The sequence below is a fragment of the Schistocerca americana genome, chromosome 7 (genome assembly GCF_021461395.2).
Source record: "Schistocerca americana isolate TAMUIC-IGC-003095 chromosome 7, iqSchAmer2.1, whole genome shotgun sequence".
Classification (NCBI taxonomy): domain Eukaryota; kingdom Metazoa; phylum Arthropoda; class Insecta; order Orthoptera; family Acrididae; genus Schistocerca; species Schistocerca americana.
In genome coordinates this window covers 608,660,421-608,680,660 of record NC_060125.1, presented here as the reverse complement: position 1 = coordinate 608,680,660, position 20,240 = coordinate 608,660,421, and the positions used below count along the sequence as shown (strand labels likewise).

The 20,240-nt window shown below is 39.4% G+C and overlaps 1 protein-coding gene across 1 annotated transcript in view; it reads right to left on the bottom strand.

Annotated features, from left to right (window-relative positions):
• The window catches only part of LOC124621899 (chromatin assembly factor 1 subunit A-like), a 105,350-nt gene extending 85,936 nt beyond the window's left edge, over positions 1–19,414 (bottom strand). The window contains exons 1-3 of the mRNA XM_047147384.1: positions 19,305–19,414; positions 19,020–19,102; positions 16,057–16,110 (exon numbers count right to left, since the gene is read on the bottom strand). Coding sequence (XP_047003340.1) covers positions 16,057–16,110; positions 19,020–19,041 — 76 coding nt within the window. The 5' untranslated portion in view covers positions 19,042–19,102; positions 19,305–19,414. The remainder of the gene's footprint in view (positions 1–16,056; positions 16,111–19,019; positions 19,103–19,304) is intronic.
• Positions 19,415–20,240: the final 826 nt, after the last annotated feature.

Sequence of the window (20,240 nt, the reverse complement as noted above, 5' to 3'; positions counted from 1 at the left end):
CTCTCTGAGGATGTCCACATTGAAACTGGTATTAGTGATGATGAGGAAGTTGCAGCTACAATGATTACGAAAGTACAAAGGGCAACTAAAACAAGTAGCATCAGATCTCAGTGAAGAAATTGAAACTCTCAGCTCTGGACAGCGACAGGTAGTGAAATCATGGCTTAATTTTGAGAGAATAGTTGACCAAGCACTGGACAGATATATACCCAGTAGAAGTGTTCATAACAGGAAGGACTCTCCATGGTATACACCTACATGATTACTCTGGAATTCACAATTAAGTGCCTTGCAGAGTGTTTGTTGAACCACCTTCAAGCTATTTTTTCTACCGTTCTGCTCTCAAACAACGCATGGGAAAAACAAACACTTAATCTTTCTGTGCAAGCTCTGATTCCTCTTATTTTATTATGACGAAAACTTCTCTTTCTGCAGGTGGGCAACAACAAAATACTTTTACACTCTGGGGAGAAAGTTGGTGACTGAATTTACATGAGAAGATCCTGCCACAAGGAAAAGAACTGTTTTCACGATTGCCACCTCAATTCATATATCATATCCATGGCCCTCTCCCATATTTCACGATAACACGAAGCAAGCTGCCCTTCTTTGAACCTTTTTGATGTCCTCCATCAATCCAATCTGTTGCAGATCCCGCACTGCCCAGCAAAACTCCAGAAGAGGGTGGGCAAGCATGGTGTAAGCAGCCTCTTCAGTAGACCTGTTGCATTTTCTAAGTGTCATTTGTTTGCTTTCCCCACATTATCTATGCGGTCATTCTAATTTAAGCTATTCACATTCACAACAGTCATTTAAGAATTTAGTTGAATTTATGGCCTTTAGATTTGTGTGATTTATCATGTAACTGAAATTTAGTTGATTCCTTTTAGTTTAAATATCTGGGCATAATGTTGCAAAGCGATAGGAGATGGAACAAACATGTGGGAACTGTAGTAGGGAAGGTGAATGGTCAACTTTGCTTTATTGGAAGAATTTTAGGAAAGAGTGGTTCAACTGTAAAGGAGAACGCATATAGGTTGTTGGTATGACATATTCTTGAGTACTGCTTCAGTGTTTGGGACCCACACCATGTTGGATTGAAGGAAGACATCAAAGCAATTCAGAGACAGGCTTCTAGATTTGTTACCAGTATGTTCGAACACCATGAAAATGTTACAGAGATGTTTCGGGAACCCAAATGGGAATCCCTGGAGGGACGGCAACATTCTTTTTGATAAACACTGTTGAGAAAACTTAGAGAACCAGCATCTGAAGCGGACAGCTGAATGATTCTATTATCACCAACATACACTGCATGTAAGGACCATAAAGATAAGACACGAGAAATTACGGCTCATACGGAGACATATAGACTGTCGTTTTTCCCTCACTCTGTTTGTGCTAGACTGGTACAGGGTACCCTCTGCCATGCACTGTACAGTGGCTTGTGGACTATCTATGTAGATGTACTTGTGTGGATGGAGTCACACTTTTCATATTACCATTTGATGACTGTAGAAGATGGTAAATGACAGCATTATTTGCAAATGATCCAAGAGGGCTGCTCAGATTGTCTCCTAAATCATGTATGCAGATCAGGAAAAGCAGAGGGACTATAATACTTCCTTGGTGAATGTCAGATGTCCCTTCTGTTTTAGTCAGTAACTTTCCATAAATCATTATGAACTGTGACCTTTCTGGCAGAAAATCACGAATCCAATCGCACAACTGAGATGATTCTCCATAGGCACACAATGTAATTTAAAGTCGCTCATAAATCTAAAAACATGGAACCAGTCTGACAGCCCCTGTTGATAGCACTGATTACTTCGTGAGAATAATGAGTTTCTTGTGTTTCACAAGAACGATGCTTTCTGAATCCGTGTCAGTTGATTGTCAACGTACGTTACAATCACTGCAAATAAACTTCTCCAGAAACAAAGGCTACTGTATAATAGATGTAAAACAAAGCATAGGACTATAGACAAGAAATACTGAATGAAATATGCTTAGCTGCCTACAAAGCAATCCAAGATGCCTTCAATGACTACTGCAACAGAGCACTGTCAAAAAGTCTTTCACAAAACCAAAAGAAATTCTGGTCATATATTAACGCCATCAGTGGCACCACAGTTAGTGCCCAGTGATATGACATACTGAAAGCCATGGACCCAGGATGCTGTTGCTACTCCCAATTAAGGGTGAGTAAAAGGTCATCCATCTTCTGTTCAATCCCAGGATAGAATCAGTGTATACCCCATCTGTGAGCCTCTACAGTAAATCCTATGTGCAAACGTTAGTAAATCTTCTAAATGTTTGTTTAATGTGTATCTGAGGAGGTAGGTTGGTACCAGCCCAGTATTCACCTAATGGGAGGTGGGAAATTGCCAGCACACTGGCCCTCATCGTTAATCCATTGGAAGGATTTGAACCATGATTGGTGCAAATCACCATCCCATAAATGGGTGCTTTAATGTGGACGGCTAACCAGGTGGGTGGCATTGAAGCAGCATGGTACATTTCATAGGGAGGACGCAGCAACTTATCTTGTATGGAACGTCATCTACAGGTGTAGAAGTGAGTTCAGGTGTGTGCCAGGGATGTGTATTAGGACCCTTGCTGTTCACTTTATATTTTAATGACCTAGCAAACAATATTCATAGTAGCCCCAGACTTTTCACAGATGATGCAGTCGTCTATAGTGAAGTACTGTTGGAAATAAGTTGCACAAATATTCATTCAGATCTTGATATTATTTTAATGAGGGGGAAAGATGGGAAACTTGCTTTAAATGTTCAAAAATATAAAACTGTGAACTTAAAAAAGGCATAGTACCCTGTGGCTATAACATCAATGAACAATGGTTATGATGGAGTACCTAGCAGAATATTAAAGTACTGTGCTGCACATGTTAGCCCTATATTTAGCCATATTTGTAATTGTTCCTTTAGGAATGGTCAGTTTCCTGAAAGATTAAAGTATGCAGTTGTAAAGCCGCTTGATAAAAAGGGACAATGAAGACAATTTTAGATTATTTCCATGGCATCAGTGTTTGCTAAAGTTATCGAAAACGCTGTGTTTGGAAGGATAATTGATCATTTTATATCACACAATTTGCTATCAAATGTACACTAGTGGAGTAGTGTGTTTACATTTTGCGGCATGCACTGCAGTTGTAGCGGTTATAAGCTAAGTACTGACAAACTTATTTGTGCTCTGTAATACAGTTATTAAATTTAATAGATTTCAGCGGTGTTGCGTGCCGTTTGTGGTGAAATAACGACTTAATAAACTTTTGTAATCGTTCGCTCGCTGTGTTTTATAGAGTTTTCAGTGTGTTGAAGTAGTTTAGTAAATTTTGTGCTTTAGTTTTCAACTGACGTTTATTATTCTTTCTAGTGAAATATTTCAGAAAAATTTTCATTTAGTGTTTTAACTTCGCTTAGTGTTACAGTGGTCGTTTCAATTTTTTGGTTTTAACTAATAATTTTGTGAAGTTTTGCTGGTATTGGTATCGGCTGTGTTAGTAGTATTAATACAAGTAGCTGCTATCTTAGTAGGCAGAGAATTTTGAGATCATTATTGTTAGTTCTTAAATAGTTCTACTGGTGTAACTGAACTTTGGTAACGTAGACGTATAGTTTTTTTTTCAGTAACTGTAAAATTTTATCATGAGTGAAAAGTGCGGGCTCTGTCGTAGGTTTGTGAGTAGTGGATTACGGTGTGGGATTTGTTCAAAGTATTTTCATTGGGGGGAATGCAATGGGGAAGCCAGTGGTCATTTTAGGAAGATCCTCTCCTAGGAATGTAGAATCTGTAGTAGAAACAAGTTAATAGAGGAGCAGGAGCGTAAGATCTGTGCCCTTCAGGTGCAGTTACAACGCGCAAAGGAGGAACTAGATAGGTTGAGGAGGGTGAAGGGTGGTAGGGGATGGGAACTGGCAGTTGGCAAGAAGGTAGCTAGGAAGAGGAGGTATTCAGATAGTTTTACTTTGTATACATGCAATAGATACGACCAACTGTCAGAGTTGAGTGGAGATGAGCCTCGTGTAGCCGTAGATGTAGGTAACCTGCAGCAGTCCTCAGCAATTAGGAGGCCTCGGTTAGTTGCAAAGTCTAGCAGAAAGAAGGTTCTGCTGCTAGGTAGTTCCCACGGTAGAGGGGTGGGCCAACAGTTGCAGGAAGTGTTGGGGAGTGAGTACCAGGTCACCAGCATTGTGAAGCCTAGTGCAGGGTTGGCTCAGGTGACTGAAAGCATAGGGGAATTATGTAAGAATTTTACTAAAGAGGATCAGGTAGTGATAGTGGGTGGAGCAGGAAACAGTCTCGATAGGAACGGGGAATATGATGTCAGTGGTGACTTGGTTAAGATAGCTACTCAAACTGGTGGCACTAATGTGCATTTCATGCAACTGTTTCAGCGTCATGATCGGCCTCACCTTAATGCGGCTGTTAGGCGCGTTAATGTGGGGCTGGGGAGGGCACTGATGGCGGAGGGCATGGATCACATCTCAGTGGTGCCAGTTGGGTCTATCAGTAGATAGGTTTTCACTAGGCATGGCCTGCACCTCAATAGGTATGGGAAGGGGAGGCTGGGTAAGCTTATAGGTGACAGTGTAGTGGGTGGTGGTGGTGGTGGTGGTGGTGGTGGTAGTGCTATCACTCATGGAAAAAATTCCTGTAGTAGTTGGTGTTAGAGCTGCACCTTTTTTAGACTGAAGTCAGCTGATAGGTATACCTGCTTAAAGGAAGTGCCTCTAACTAAGGGCACACCTCCAGAGGATGTAATGCTTCTAAGTAGAGGAGGAATTAGCATATTTCATCAAAATATAAGAGGTATTAGAGATAAAGTTAGTGAACTGCTAATAGATATTAACTCTGAAATTATTGGTATATCAGAAAACCACTTAAATAATTTGATAATTCAGAGGCTTCCTTCACCAGGCTACAGATTAGCTGGCTGTTTCTCGAGGAGTTCCTTGCGGGGTGGGGGAGTGGCTCTGTACGTAAAAAACAGTATTTCATTTGAGTCCATAGACGTGTATCATGACACTGCACTGAACAGATATTTGAAAGTTGTGCAGCATTAGTTGAATTTAGTGAAACTAAACTTCTAATTGCTGTTGTTTATAGGTCCCCTAACTCCGACATCAGAGCATTTTTGCTTAAGCTAGAGAGGGTTCTTGATTCACTTTGTAGGAAGTACCAGAAAGTAGTTATATGTGGTGACTTCAATATTAATTTTGTACATGATTGTGTAAGAAAAAGGATGTTGGTAGATCTCCAAAATTCATATGATCTGATGCAAACTGTGTTTTTTCCAACTAGGGTGCAGGGGAACAGTAGCACAGTCATACACAATATTTTTATTCATTCTTCATTACTAGATGGGCATTCTGTTAGTAAAAGGGTGAATAGCCTTTCAGACCATGATGCACAAATTTTAACACTAAAAGGTTTTTGTACTCAAACCAATGTCGTATTTAATTACAAACTACGTAGGAAAGTTAATCCAACAGCGATAGAGTTTTTTTCAAAACTTGTCAAGGAACAAGAGTGGCAAGACGTTTATAGTGCCGATAATATGGATGATAAATACAATGCTTTCCACAACACATTTCTCATGCTCTTTGAGAGTTGCTTTCCATTAGAACATTCTAAACGGGGTACTAGCAGTAATGTACAGCCCGGTTGGCTGACTAGTGGGATAAGGATATCATGTAGAACAAAGCGGGAATTATATCAAAATGTTAGAAGTAGTCACAATCAAGCTACAGTAGCTTATTGCAAACGGTATTGTAAGGTGCTAAAAAATGTTATTAGCAAGGCAAAAAGTATGTGGTACGCAAATAGAATAGCTAATTCACAGGATAAAATTAAAGCCATATGGTCAGTTGTGAAGGAAGTGTCTGGTCAGCAGCACAAGGTTGATGATATAAAGTCAGTTCGCAGTAATAATATTTCTGTTAGTGATAAATCAGATATACACTCCTGGAAATGGAAAAAAGAACACATTGACACCAGTGTGTCAGACCCACCATACTTGCTCCGGACACTGCAAGAGGGCTGTACAAGCAATGATCACACGCACGGCACAGCGGACACACCAGGAACCGCGGTGTTGGCCGTCGAATGGCGCTAGCTGCGCAGCATTTGAGCATCGCCGCCGTCAGTGTCAGCCAGTTTGCCGTGGCATACGGAGCTCCATCGCAGTCTTTAACACTGGTAGCATGCCGCGACAGCGTGGACGTGAACCGTATGTGCAGTTGACGGACTTTGAGCGAGGGCGTATAGTGGGCATTCGGGAGGCCGGGTGGACGTACCGCCGAATTGCTCAACACGTGGGGCGTGAGGTCTCCACAGTACATCGATGTTGTCGCCAGTGGTCGGCGGAAGGTGCACGTGCCCGTCGACCTGGGACCGGACCGCAGCGACGCACGGATGCACGCCAAGACCGTAGGATCCTACGCAGTGCCGTAGGGGACTGCACCGCCACTTCCCAGCAAATTAGGGACACTGTTGTTCCTGGGGTATCGGCGAGGACCATTCGCAACCGTCTCCATGAAGCTGGGCTACGGTCCCGCACACCGTTAGGCCGTCTTCCGCTCACGCCCCAACATCGTGCAGCCCGCCTCCAGTGGTGTCGCGACAGGCGTGAATGGAGGGACGAATGGAGACGTGTCGTCTTCAGCGATGAGAGTCGCTTCTGCCTTGGTGCCAATGATGGTCGTATGCGTTGTTGGCGCCGTGCAGGTGAGCGCCACAATCAGGACTGCATACGACCGAGGCACACAGGGCCAACACCCGGCATCATGGTGTGGGGGGCGATCTCCTACACTGGCTGTACACCACTGGTGATCGTCGAGGGGACACTGAATAGTGCACGGTACATCCATACCGTCATCGAACCCATCGTTCTACCATTCCTAGACCGGCAAGGGAACTTGCTGTTCCAACAGGACAATGCACGTCCGCATGTATCCCGTGCCACCCAACGTGCTCTAGAAGATGTAAGTCAACTAGCCTGGCCAGCAAGATCTCCAGATCTGTCCCCCATTGAGCATGTTTGGGACTGGATGAAGCGGCGTCTCACGCGGTCTGCACGTCCAGCACGAACGCTGGTCCAACTGAGGCGCCAGGTGGAAATGGCATGGCAAGCCGTTCCACGGGACTACATCCAGCATCTCTACGATCGTCTCCATGTGAGAATAGCGGCCTGCATTGCTGCGAAAGGTGGATATACACTGTACTAGTGCCGACATTGTGCATGCTCTATTGCCTGTGTCTATGTGCCTGTGGTTCTGTCAGTGTGATCATGTGATGTATCTGACCCCAGGAATGTGTCAATAAAGTTTCCCCTTCCTGGGACAATGAATTCACGGTGTTCTTATTTCAATTTCCAGGAGTGTATGTACAGTATTTAACAACCACTTTCTGAGTATTGCTGGTGAATTAAATAAAAATTTAGTTTCTACAGGAAATCATATAAATTTCTTAGCAAATGTCTTTCCGAGATTGACGTCTGAAATACTCCTCTGTGATACAGACAAGAGGGAGATTGAGTCAATAATTAAATCACTGAAGACTAAGGACTCTCATGGTTATGATGGAGTCTCTAGTGGAATATTAAAGTACTGTGTTGCACATGTTAGCCCTGTATTTAGCCATATTTGTAATTTTTCCTTTAGGAATGGTCAGTTTCTTGAGCGATTAAAGTACTCAGTAGTAAAGCCGCTTTATAAAAATGGAGAAAGGGATAATGTAGATAATTTTAGACCTATTTCTATGCCATCAGTGTTTGCAAAAGTTATCGAAAAGGCTGCGTATGTAAGGTTAATTGATCATTTTATATCACACGATTTGCTATCAAATGTATAGTTCGGCTTTAGAAGTCGTTTGAAAACTGAAAATGCTATATTCTCTTTTCTCTGTGAGGTACTGGATGGGCTAAACAAAAAGTTTCGAACGCTTGGCGTATTTTTTGATTTAACAAAGGCATTTGACTGTGTTGATCTCACAATATTGCTCCAGAAGTTGGACCATTACGGAATAAGGGGAGTAGCTCACAATTGGTTCACCTCTTACTTTAGCAACAGGCAGCAAAAGGTCATTATTCACAATGTTGATAACGGCTGTGATGTGCGATCTGAGTGGGGTACTGTCAAGTGGGGAGTGCCCCAGGGATCAGTGTTGGGGCCGCTCCTGTTCCTTATTTATATAAATGATATGCCCTCTAGTATTATGGGTAACTCTAAAATATTTATGTTTGCTGATGACACTAGCTTGGTAGTAAAGGACATTGTGTGCAACATTGACTCGGTTTCAAATAGTGCAGTACATGACCTTAGTTCACGGCTTGTAGAAAATAAACTAACGTTAAATCACATGAAGACTCAGTTTTTACAGTTTCTAACACACAATTCAACAAAACCTGACATTTTAATCTCACAGAATGGGCATATGATTAGTGAAACTGGACAGTTCAAATTCCTAGGTGTTCAGATAGATTGTAAGCTGTTGTGGAAAGCCCACGTTCAGGATCTTGTTCAAAGACTTAATACTGTCATTTTCACTATTCGAACGGTATCGAAAGTGAGTGATACTTCGACACGTAAATTAGTCTACTTTGCTTATTTTCATTCACTTATGTCATATGGTATTATGTTTTGGGGTAACTCTTCCCATTCTAGAAGGATATTTTTGTTCAGAAACGGGCGGTTCGGGCAATAAGTGGTGTGAGTTCACGAACCTCTTGTCGACCTCTGTTCACGAGTCTGGGTATTTTGACGTTGGCCTCTCAATATGTATATTCCTTATTGTTGTTTCTTGTTACCAATATTAGTTTATTTCCAACAATAAGCAGCTTTCACTCGGTTAATACTCGGCAGAAATCAAACCTCCATTTGGATCGGACTTCCTTAACTCTTGTGCAAAAAGGTGTGCAGTATACTGCTGCAGCCATTTTCAATAAGCTGCCACTCGAATTCAAAAATCTTAGCAGTAATCCACGCGCTTTCAAATTGAAACTGAAGAGTTTCCTCATGGGTCACTCCTTCTATTCTGTCGAGGAGTTCCTTGAAAAATTAAGCTGATTCTCATTGTATAGCTGATAGCGTTTGCTTAAACTTATGGACTGAGTTTCTTGCAGGTTAATGAACATTTACTTTTATCTGTTATTACTTTTATGTTGTAAGTTTATGTACTGACACGTTCCATAACCTTGGAGATTTGCTCCTCAATTTGGTCCTACGGAACTTGACGTGTAAATAAATAAATAAAATAAATAACAGTTTGGCTTTAGAAGTCATTTAACAACTGAAAATGCTATATTCTTTTTACTCTGTGAGGTTCTGGATGGGTTAAACAAAAGGTTTTGAACGCTAGGCATATTTTATTATTTACCTAAGGTGTCTGATTGTGTTAATCACAAAACATTGCTCCAGAATTTGGACCATTAAAGAATGCGAGGTGTAGCTCACAATTGGTTCACCTGTTACTTTAGCAACAGACAACAAAAAGTCATTATTCACAATGCTGAGAATGGCTGTGATGTGGGGTCTAAGTGGCGTACCGTCAAGTGGGGGTGCCCCAGGGATCAGTGTTGGGGTCACTCCTGTTCCTTATTGTATAAATGATATGCCCTCTAGTATTACAGGTAACTCTAAAATATTTCTGTCAGCTGATGACACTAGCTTGCTAGTAAAGGATGTGTGCAATATTGGCTCAGTTTCAAATAGTGCGGTTCATGACCTAAGTTGGCTTGTAGAAAATAATCTAATTCTTAATCACAGTAGGACTCAGTTTTTTTATTAACACACAATTTACCAAAACCTGATGTTTTAATTTAACAGAATGGGCATATGATTAGTGAAACTGAATGGTTCAAATTTCTAGATGCTCATAGGGATAGTAAACTGTTGTGGAAAGCCCACGTTCAGGATCTCGTTCAAAGACTTAATGCTGCCATTTTTACTATTCAATCAGTATCCGAAGAAAGTGATCGTTCGACACGGAAATTAGTCTACTTTGCTTATTTTCATTGACTTACGTCGTATGGTATTATATTCTGGGTAACTCTTCCCATTCTAAAAGGATACTTTTGGCTCATAAATGGGTGGCTTGGGCAATAAGTGGTGCAAGTCCACGAACCTCTTTTCAAGAGTCTGGGTATTTTGATATATTCCTTACTGTCATTTCTTGTTAACAATTTCAGCTGATTCCCAACAATAAGGAGCTTTCACTCAGTTAACACTCGACAGAAATCAAACTTGCATTTGCATCGGACTTCCTTAACTCACATGCAGAAAGGTGTGCAGTATACTGCCGCATCCATTTTCAATAAGCTACCACAATAATTCAAAAATCTTAGCTTCAAATCAGAACTAAAGAGTCTCTTCATGGGTCCCTCCTATTCTGTCGAGGAGTTCCTTGAAAAAGTAAGCTGATCCTTGTTGTATTGTTGATTGCATTTACTTAAGCTTATTGATTGATTTTTTTCGATTCATAAACATTTTATTTTTATATGTAATTACTTTTATGTTGTAATTTCATGTACTGACATTTGCCATGACCTTGGAGATTTGCTCCTCAATTTAGTCCTACGGAACTTGACATGTAAATAAAAATAAATAAAATAGACTCAGTTGTAGGTACAGTAGGTAGCAGACTTTCATTTGCTGGTAGAATACGGGGGAAATGCAGTCTGCAAAGGAGACTGCTGAGCCGTGGTAAAAATTTCTGTTTTGAAGAGCGCGCCGCAGCACGTTGTGTGAAGCAGTCGGCCTCTGTTTCTGGGGGTGACGCTGCTGTGGCAACCGCAGATTTGGTGTCTCCCTCTGGTGGGAAAGGGGAAAGGTTGCCTGTTCCCGTGCATTTAAGGGGCGCTATCAGCTTAGCAGTTGGTTGGTTGTTTGGGGGAAGAGACCAAACAGCGAGGTCATCGGTCTCATCGGATTAGGGAAGATGGGGAAGGAAGTCGGCCGTGCCCTTTCAAAGGAACCATTCAGCTCGGCAGTTGGTCAGTATGGGTGAGTCTGGGTCAGTCACGCGTCACCAGTTGCTGGTCTGTCTCTCGTTCGCCTTTGTGCGGCAGTTAGTGTCTGTCCGTCGTCAGAGTGCTAGTATGTCTGTCATTTGGATCAAACTTGAAAGCCGCAAATGAGAGTCTTGCCACTCCGCCACTAACAGAACTCAGGCTAGTGGTCACCCGGTCAGGGCTGAGTTCCTGCATCTGAGTCTGCGCGTTAGGCGGCCAGTCTGGTCGAGTTGCTCGGGCAATGGTCATTGGCAGTTGGATCGATCGGTTGGTCGGTCGCGCACTGAGACACATGATGACTTGTCCACCTTGAGTGTCAGCGCATGTGAGGTCGCCACGTGAGTCCAGTGGGCCGCGCCGTATAGCGGGGGGTAGTGGCTCCGCGGACGACACGAGAGCAACAGGAGTCAATCGGGCTGGCCGGTGCGAGCTGCGACGCCGCGAGACGGGAGATCGGCGCGCCTTCCTGCGTCTGTTGAAACAGCTGGCAGCAGATGGTTCAGGAGAGCATTGGGGGTGCTGAGCCAGGTCTTCGCCAGACATCGCAGTTTATTGAAAGTTAAGTGATTCGTGATATGTTGTTTCATTTACTTGTTAAATTCTACTTGTTTTCTTGGTCAGTCTCTCGTCCCCAGCTTGCTCGTCTGTCTCTTGTCTGCATTTGTTAGGCATTTAGTGTCTGTCTGTCTGTCGGTCGGTCTGCCGTACGTTAATAGCTGCCTCTGTCATGTTTGTCAGATTCGGTGTTCACGAATTTTTTGCTTAAGGTGTAAAGGCCAAATTCCTGAAATATGTTTTTATCTTGCCTATCATCTTGAGAGGCGGTATATGTGTAATGTTGGGCACGTTTCTACATTTTATGTAAGACTGCATTTCATGGGTTTTTATTTAAATGGTCATTTTAGTATATAAAGTTCCCACCCTTCCACCGTAAGAGTTTTCTTTTAAAAACAAGTTGTACTTTCAGTGGCAAATAAAATTTTTAGTGTGAGTGTTTTGTACCATTTTCATCCCTCCTATGGGGTGCATAGTTTGTGTGAGTTGTTAAAATTTTTAGTTTAAAGTAATCTGGTGTGTTGCAGATTTGCACCAGTGTAGTCTTTCAGAGGTGGTTGTGAGCGGTCGTGACTACGGCCGTGTTAAAAGGGAGTGGCAAGCTTCTCAGCCCGAAAGCTCATGCCATCAAAAAAACGTTATTTCTGTCTATGAATAAATTGTAACTTGATATTTAGAAGGTGCTTTCTGATTATAATTATTTAATTTTTTTTTAAGGAAAGGTTTTTAGGAATAAAATTTCCATTTGTTGAAAGAAATTTGTTTTCATCAGTTACCCACTGGCAACTACTTCCACGCTCACATAGTGTGATTAATTGTGTTATTGTCCTGATGAATCGCTAGAAAATAAAGTAAATTATTTAAGAAAAGATTTTGAAAGTAAATCCATGGTTCAAATGCATAGAAAACACTTGTGTGAGGAATCTTAGAATATTTATGTAAAGCACATAGGTGGAAATGAAGAAATCGTTTTACATGGGGACATCCATGTTCTAATCTTGATGTGTTATGTTGGTAACACCTGTCATGAGAGGTTGTGGGAAGTAATGACGATGGAACCTTTGATTGTACAACCAATGCTGCAACAATGTTTTTATTTATGTTACTGGAGAAATATGAAGTATTTAACAGCTACCTTAACATAAAATGATTCTGGAGTGCAATCAAAGAGAATTTTTGGAGAAAAAAACTGTTTGCTGAGGCAAAATAGAGAAACACAGAATACATATCTTAACACCAAGTTCTCAATTTCTGCATGTTTTTGCATTTCTAATATTGATATACACACAGCCGGACTATCGACACAAGTAAACAGTAAACATTGGAAAATGAAACTTCCAGTTTTTAATTTAACAAAAACTCAGGCCACACTAATGATGTGTGTGTCACCACAACCTAGATTTCACATTCACCAACTCTCGACCTTCCAACCTAACCTAGTTCTTGGACAGTGCCCCAGATCAGGCTGTCACCACAATTATTTATTTATTTATTTCGCCAGCCGTAGACATTTTAAAATGTATGGATGTTGTCAGTTTGTGTACATTCGCTTATTTATACAGTTTTTCATTACATGTAGTTAAACAACATGAGACAAAAGTTATTTACAATCATTTTTACTAAAGAATTCACTTATAGTGTAAAAACAGTATTCCTGCAAATACAATGTAACGTTTTTCCCAAAGCAGTACATGTTATCTGTTTATTTTATTTTTTTGTGGCTGTTTAATATACAACTATATAATTCTGCCTTTGTGGCACAATCATTAATACTTCAACACAGGTGGGGCAAAAGTGGCATGCACATAAATAAAAGAAACATCTGTAAGAAGTAAAATTGGAAACTGAAGAAGAGCTGAGCACAGAATACAAGAAATTCACATCATTTTGTCAACACAACCAACAAATGTATTCCAGATGAAGTCATTAACAATGTTTCAATGTATGGTGCAAATGTGCTCAGAATCATCAATATGCAACAAGAGCAGAATGTGAAGGAAAGGCTGACCACAAAATGTGATTAACACACGTTAGCCATATGATGACTTATCTAGCTAACTGCCGTAAACTGGCTACCACACAGTATCCAGCAATTGGTGGCTTTTGACTTCACGTAGAAGTGTGTTGCCAACATCTGCTCCATCGTACAAGTACGAGTAGCGTATGGTCAACCCATTTTTAAGTTCACCCAAAGAGATGAGAAACAGGTTGAAAACACCAAAATAAAAGTATTTACCATTACAGTACATATTCAAGTATAAAGCTTTAAATTTGTTCTCATTTTACATGTAATTTACATAGAACATTAACATGGAGTGTGCACTATTTTTAACTGACTATGTCATATTTAAAATTAAAGAAATCAATATGCTGAAGCTGATTAAAGAGAATGCAACTATCATGAACAAAAAGCCATTTGAATAAAATTACCCAAAATTCAGATATTGCCTGGAACTGTGTAAAGAGGAACACATTACTTTAGGGAGAGTTATTTGATTTTTGTTTACTGGAAGAGCACCACCCTATTCAGGTGGTATTATAGGACAAAAACAATTCAGACAATAATCCATTTTAATTGTAATCAACACTACGGAGTTAATCATGTCTGAACTTTAAAGCTGGATTACAGTTACATATGACTCAATCATTTGGGAACTTTTAAATTGACTTTGTGAAAGTTCTTCTAAAGGAAGATAGTCACAGGTACAAACATATGGACTAGGTTCCCAGACATACAAGTGGCCTGAAGACTTTTGAACTAATAGAACCCAGTATGTTGTACTCAATGATGAGTGTTCGGCATAGACAAGGGTATCATCAGAAGTGACTCCAGGAAGTGTGATAAGATCACTCTTATTCTCTAATACATATATGATTTAAAGGACAGGGTGAGCAGCAACCTGCTGCCGTTTCATTATGACACTGCGGTGTAGGGAAAGGTGTTGTTGAGTGACTGTAGAAGGATACAAGATGATTTAGACAAACCTTCTGGTTAGTGTGATGAATGGCAACTAGCTTTAAATGTAAAAATGTAAGTTAACGCAGACAAGCAGGAAAAACAACCCATAATGTTCGCATACAGCTTTAGTAGTGTGCTGCTTTATGCAGTCACACCAATTAAGTATCTACACGTAACATTGCAAAGTGATAAGAAATGGGACAAGCATGTCAGGTTGGTAGTAGGAGAGATGAAGGCTCAACTTCGTTTTATTGGGAGAATTTTGGGAATGTGTTCTACTGCTGTTAATACACATTTTGTGTAAGGAACACAAAGATAAGGGCTCCTATGGGTACTTGCAGACAGCCATTTATCCCTTGTGGAACAGGAAGGGTAATGACCAGAAGTGCTGCTTGCTGAGTACATATGTAAATGTAGTAGGTTAGTTTGAACAAATCACTTCTGTCTAAGCAAGTGTACTGTTTTGTTTTTCTTTGGCTGTGACACATCTTACATGTCAGTTTTTGATAAAATCAACAGTTTGACATTTGAACTAATGTTTAATTGGAGGAAAAGGGGAGGGCAGGTGAAGTTAAAAAGCAGATTTTAAAAGTCAGTTCATGTCCCGGAAAAGTCCTATCAACAAATCAGCAATGAATTCCAGACTTCTCTGTTAGAATCACCATTTATTCACAGGCATATTTAAACATACGAGAATGAGAATAAGTGATAATTCACCTGTGTTGGCTGTGGGATCAGGGTAATGAAACTGCATAACACCTACTCTTCAATGCAAATTGTTTAAGATCAAAAGACAGAATATTCAGTTCACAAATTCCTTAATAACGGACCTAATATTACTCTTCAAGGGTACTGGTTGCCTTTACTACAATCACAGAGAGTGAAACCATGGAATAAACCCTCTTTCGGTGCAAGCAATAGTGGGCTAGGACTGCTGTTGTTTTTATCTCCCTATTCAAATCATATCAACCATTCACCGGTAAAAGAATTCTGGAACGTGCACGGGCACAGTCATAGATCAACTAATTTCAATGACTTCCTCTACTTTTCGAGGACTCACTTGAAAGATACTTGTATTATTGTGTTCAGCAGAAGAATTGTTTGATGTAGCTCTCCCCACTAGACTCTCCCACTCAAGCCTCTTCAGCTCTGCATAACCAGTGCAACCTAGATCCACTTCAATATGGCTACTGTATTCAAGCCTTGGTCTCCTTAGACAATCCCCTGCCCAACATTCACTACTTTTGAAAAGCTTTTATTATAAGTCATCATTTAACCATATAAACAATGAAAAATTTTCTGTTATCGTTATCATAATTTCTCTTTGTAGAATTAATTTCTTCATATGGTACAAATGTTGGAACTATTTTACGTGGCACTGAAATAATATTTGATGGCTTAGCACTTGAAAACTTTGAGAAAGTTACACTTTTTCTGTCACTTAGCCAGATGAGAAACTAGTTAAAGATGGAGAGGGAGGGAGAGAACCAAAACACAGTTTACTCACCCTGCTTCAGCTTTTTTCTTGGAGGAGTACAGCCATCATCATCATCATTTATCACTGGGGGAAAAATAAAAAAATAAATTATTTTAACAATCACTACAATCTTCTATAAAACATTCTACAAATGGAAATCTAAACTTCCTGACCTACATGAAGGAAATCTACAATTAACATTCAAGAAATAGCAAATAATAGCATGTATACTTTCCATTAAAAAACGTTTTATTGAAAAATGCAACTTTCCTACAGATACTAACATAAATTGTTCTTTGTAAGAACTTTCTCGCACACAATGACGTGAAACTTTTTGCATTTGAGAATAATTTGGCACAGTAAAGTTATGTACCATACCCTACAGATACTAACATAAATTGTTCTTTGTAAGAACTTTCTCGCACACAATGACGTGAAACTTTTTGCATTTGAGAATAATTTGGCACAGTAAAGTTATGTACCATATGACTCTGATGAAAATTTGAAATAAAAAATTATTACCGATTGCCTGAGGACTTTTACATGCCTGTTTCTTTGCCTAAATACTTTCACAAGTCTCATGGCAATACCCCACAGGTATCTCTCTTTGCAAAAGAAATAATGGAAGATAGTGTAAATATAAATGATGGCAATGGCATAGAACAATGTCACACATAATGTTACTCGTGTATCATCAGGTGGCTGCTAATCAAATTTCACCGACATTAATGAATGGTTTAAAGTTAATTCACAGTCATTAAACTCTGAAAAGACCCACTATATGCAGTTCAGAACCTATAAGAGATTTATTTCCAGCATATGTACAACATAGAAGAACATGCGGACAGAAGACGCTGACACGTTAAATTTCTCGGATTACAACTTCATAATGAATTCAGTTGGGATGGTCATACCACAAAATTTCTGAAGTGTCCAAACAAGTCTATTTGCAATATGAATGACATAAGATGCATACTTTGCTTACTTTCATTCTATTATGTCATAATGGGATCATATTTTGTGGTAACTCGTCAAACCAAGCAAAAGTTTTTAGAGAGCAAAAGTGTGTAATAGAGCTCATTTGTGGTGTAAACGCAAGATGATCATGTAGAGACTTGTTCAAGGAACTAGGTATTCTGACCATTGCTTCTCAGTATATTTATTCCATAATGAAATTTCCTGCAAATAAAATGTCTATTTCCAACCAATAGCTCAGTATATGGAACAATAACAGTAATAAGAACAATCTACATAAAGACCTAAAATCACTTACGCCTACCTTGGTATAAAAAGGGGTCCAATACTGAGGAACACACATTTTCAATAAACTGCCGGCAACTATTGTAAGTACTTAGTTTCAGACAAAGCAAAGGTTAAACAAAGTTTGAAAGACTTTTAAGTAAGCAATTCCAACTCTATAGGTCAATATCTTAACAAGGATTGTTAGACCAGCCTAAGTAAAAATGTTTGTTACATTTCAGTTTTGACAGCACTTGGTCACAACAGTCAAAATTAGGTATTCTGTGAATGGAAATTTACTGGAAGTGCATAACAAAGATTCATTCTGACAGTGTATTAATTTTGTAAATATTAGCAGCTCCAGTTTACTGTAATGTATTCACATATTTCGACAATCTCCTGACAAATGATCAGGGAAGTGAGTATCACATTAAAATGATCTATGTTTTTTGTGTTACACTTTCTGACATATTCCATGCCCATGAGAATCTCTCATTTTTGAGTCTTAGGAATGAAAACTGAATCTAACCTAATCATACAAGACAGCAAACATAAATTACAAACACCATTACACAAACTAAGTAAAATTTGACTATCCATAAATAAAACTAAAACCATGACCTTTCTAGGTCTTGACCCAGTACGAACAAAAATAGTACTCAGTAACAGAACCATACAAGTAGCAAATTTCAAGTATTTAGAATGTGACATATCATAGATCAAGATATGGCTATACAGAAGAAAAACTAATACTTACAACTGAACATGCGACACTGTAAGGGAATATTTTAGGGTAAAAGAGGGAAAGACAAACAACTGAAATTCTATTACGTCATGGCAGTTCCCACTTTATTACACGAGGTGGCAATTTAGATGCTCAGAAACAAAGATTTATGGCAACTAAAAGCATCAGAAATTAATTTTTTTATGAGATGTGAAATGCTGCACAGAACAAAATTAAAAACAAAGTAATAAAGGAAGAATTAGGGATACAACCAATAACTCGAAAGGCAATTAAATACAAAGAAAAATGGAAAGAATGTGCACTTTGTGTATCACAACAAACACTTTCTGAAGTAGCAATGAATTATCAACCATGAGGCAAGAGAAGGGTGGGAAGACTGGGATAAGATGATGAGACTGAAGCAGGCCCTAAGCCTAACCCCAAAATGACAGAAGATGAAAATATCAATACCTTATGATAATACAAGCAACAACCAGTGTTCAATCCTCACTATGCTAAACAGTGGGAGAATATCATCATACCAAATTAAACACATTTAATTCCTGGAAAATGAGATGCCTGTTCGATTCAATGGAGAATCTGGGCAGGGGAAAAGAATAGTGAGAGTGAACGGAAGGTTAACTCATAGAAATCTTCTTGCAATAGCTTTATGTCACAAAGTACATTATTCTAGTACGCAGTTAGTGCACTGAATGCTACGTAAACGCAAACCTTCGCAAGTTATAACCCTAAGAAGTACCCATTCTGCTCTCTGTGGTTGTAAGCACACAGCATGATTACAAGTAACAATCACATCATTCCGTTACTAAGTGTAACTGATGCATTTCATTTCATGTAAGTACATCAATTATTTATCGTTTACAAAGTAAGCAGTAGGAAAATGATTGTACAAAACATTTTGCTGTTCTGTCAGGTATTGAAAGACGGAAAGAGTTTTACAAGTGTACCTTAAAAACACGTATATGATCGCATTTCATAATGCATAACCTTATTACAACGTGTGACGTACCTATTTCTTGATTATCCTTCATTTCCAAAGTGCTGGTTTTGATATGGTCAACTAAACAGTTAATAACACAGCTTCTGGGGCGGCTGCAACAAGTATGCATTACATGATTAACACAAAGTAGTCACGAGACATCAGGGAATATTTCTGTATATCAAACAACGAGACGAGCACACGCAATATAAGCTTTTATTTACTCATGTTCTCAAATTTTCTTGATAAAATGTTTGAGTATATCGTAAGGTTACTCTTATTACATATAGACTGGCGAAATTTCGAGATACATACATGTTCCACGGTGACTAAAGAACAAAATAGTGTTTTACACTGGTGTTACGGACAATTACTTAAACGCGCACCTTGTGTTGCTGTCAACTATTTCGCGCGGGAAAATTCAGCTGACAACATTACTCAAATTCGTGCTTTGAAAAATAAATTTATCTTACGGTAATAATATCACTAACATTAACATGTAATTTAATTTTTAGCTGTGTTTTGTAGCTCTAGATAGTAATTTTCTATGTCCTCTCAATGTGATAATATTTATGTTGACACATCACAGGCACGCTGGCTCGATCTATCGCCACAGCTGCGCTCTTTCGTCAGTGATTCAGACGGGAGGTAGCGTACTTTATAAGTAGCGCAATGTAGCTTGGTTTGTCGCAGTCCTACACAGAACACGCGTTGGAGGCGGGGCTGTAGTACTGTTGTCAGCTGATCGTACAGTTGTCAGCTGGTATTTATTGTCCTAAAAACCATGTGAGACGAAATGCTTCTATAAAACGCGATGAAAATAATTTTGCTGTGATAGAAAAACGAATGAAAGCTTTTGTTATAAGACTCGAAGATGTCACGTTTAAAGTTTTTTCTCCTAAACATATCAGTTTTGTTTAGCTTCTTAGGTAAGTTTTTTCTTTCTTTGTAGCTTTTTCTTTACATACTTCCATAATTTTACGCATATTACCGCTACGAATAACACAAAAGTTTTAAAACGCTGCCAGACTTTGAAGTGCATGTGATTCCAACGCCGCTATGTACGTATTACATAAAAAATCTATTCTTATCACTGATTAAAGCCGTCTAACTTTTATTTTTTGATAATATTCAAAAACTTCCGCGAACTTAAACTTCCCCTCTGACAAAAAGCGCGCCTTCTATGTATGTTAATCGTGGGCTTTTCACTACAGTCACAGAGTATGTAATGACTGCATGTGATTTCATGAA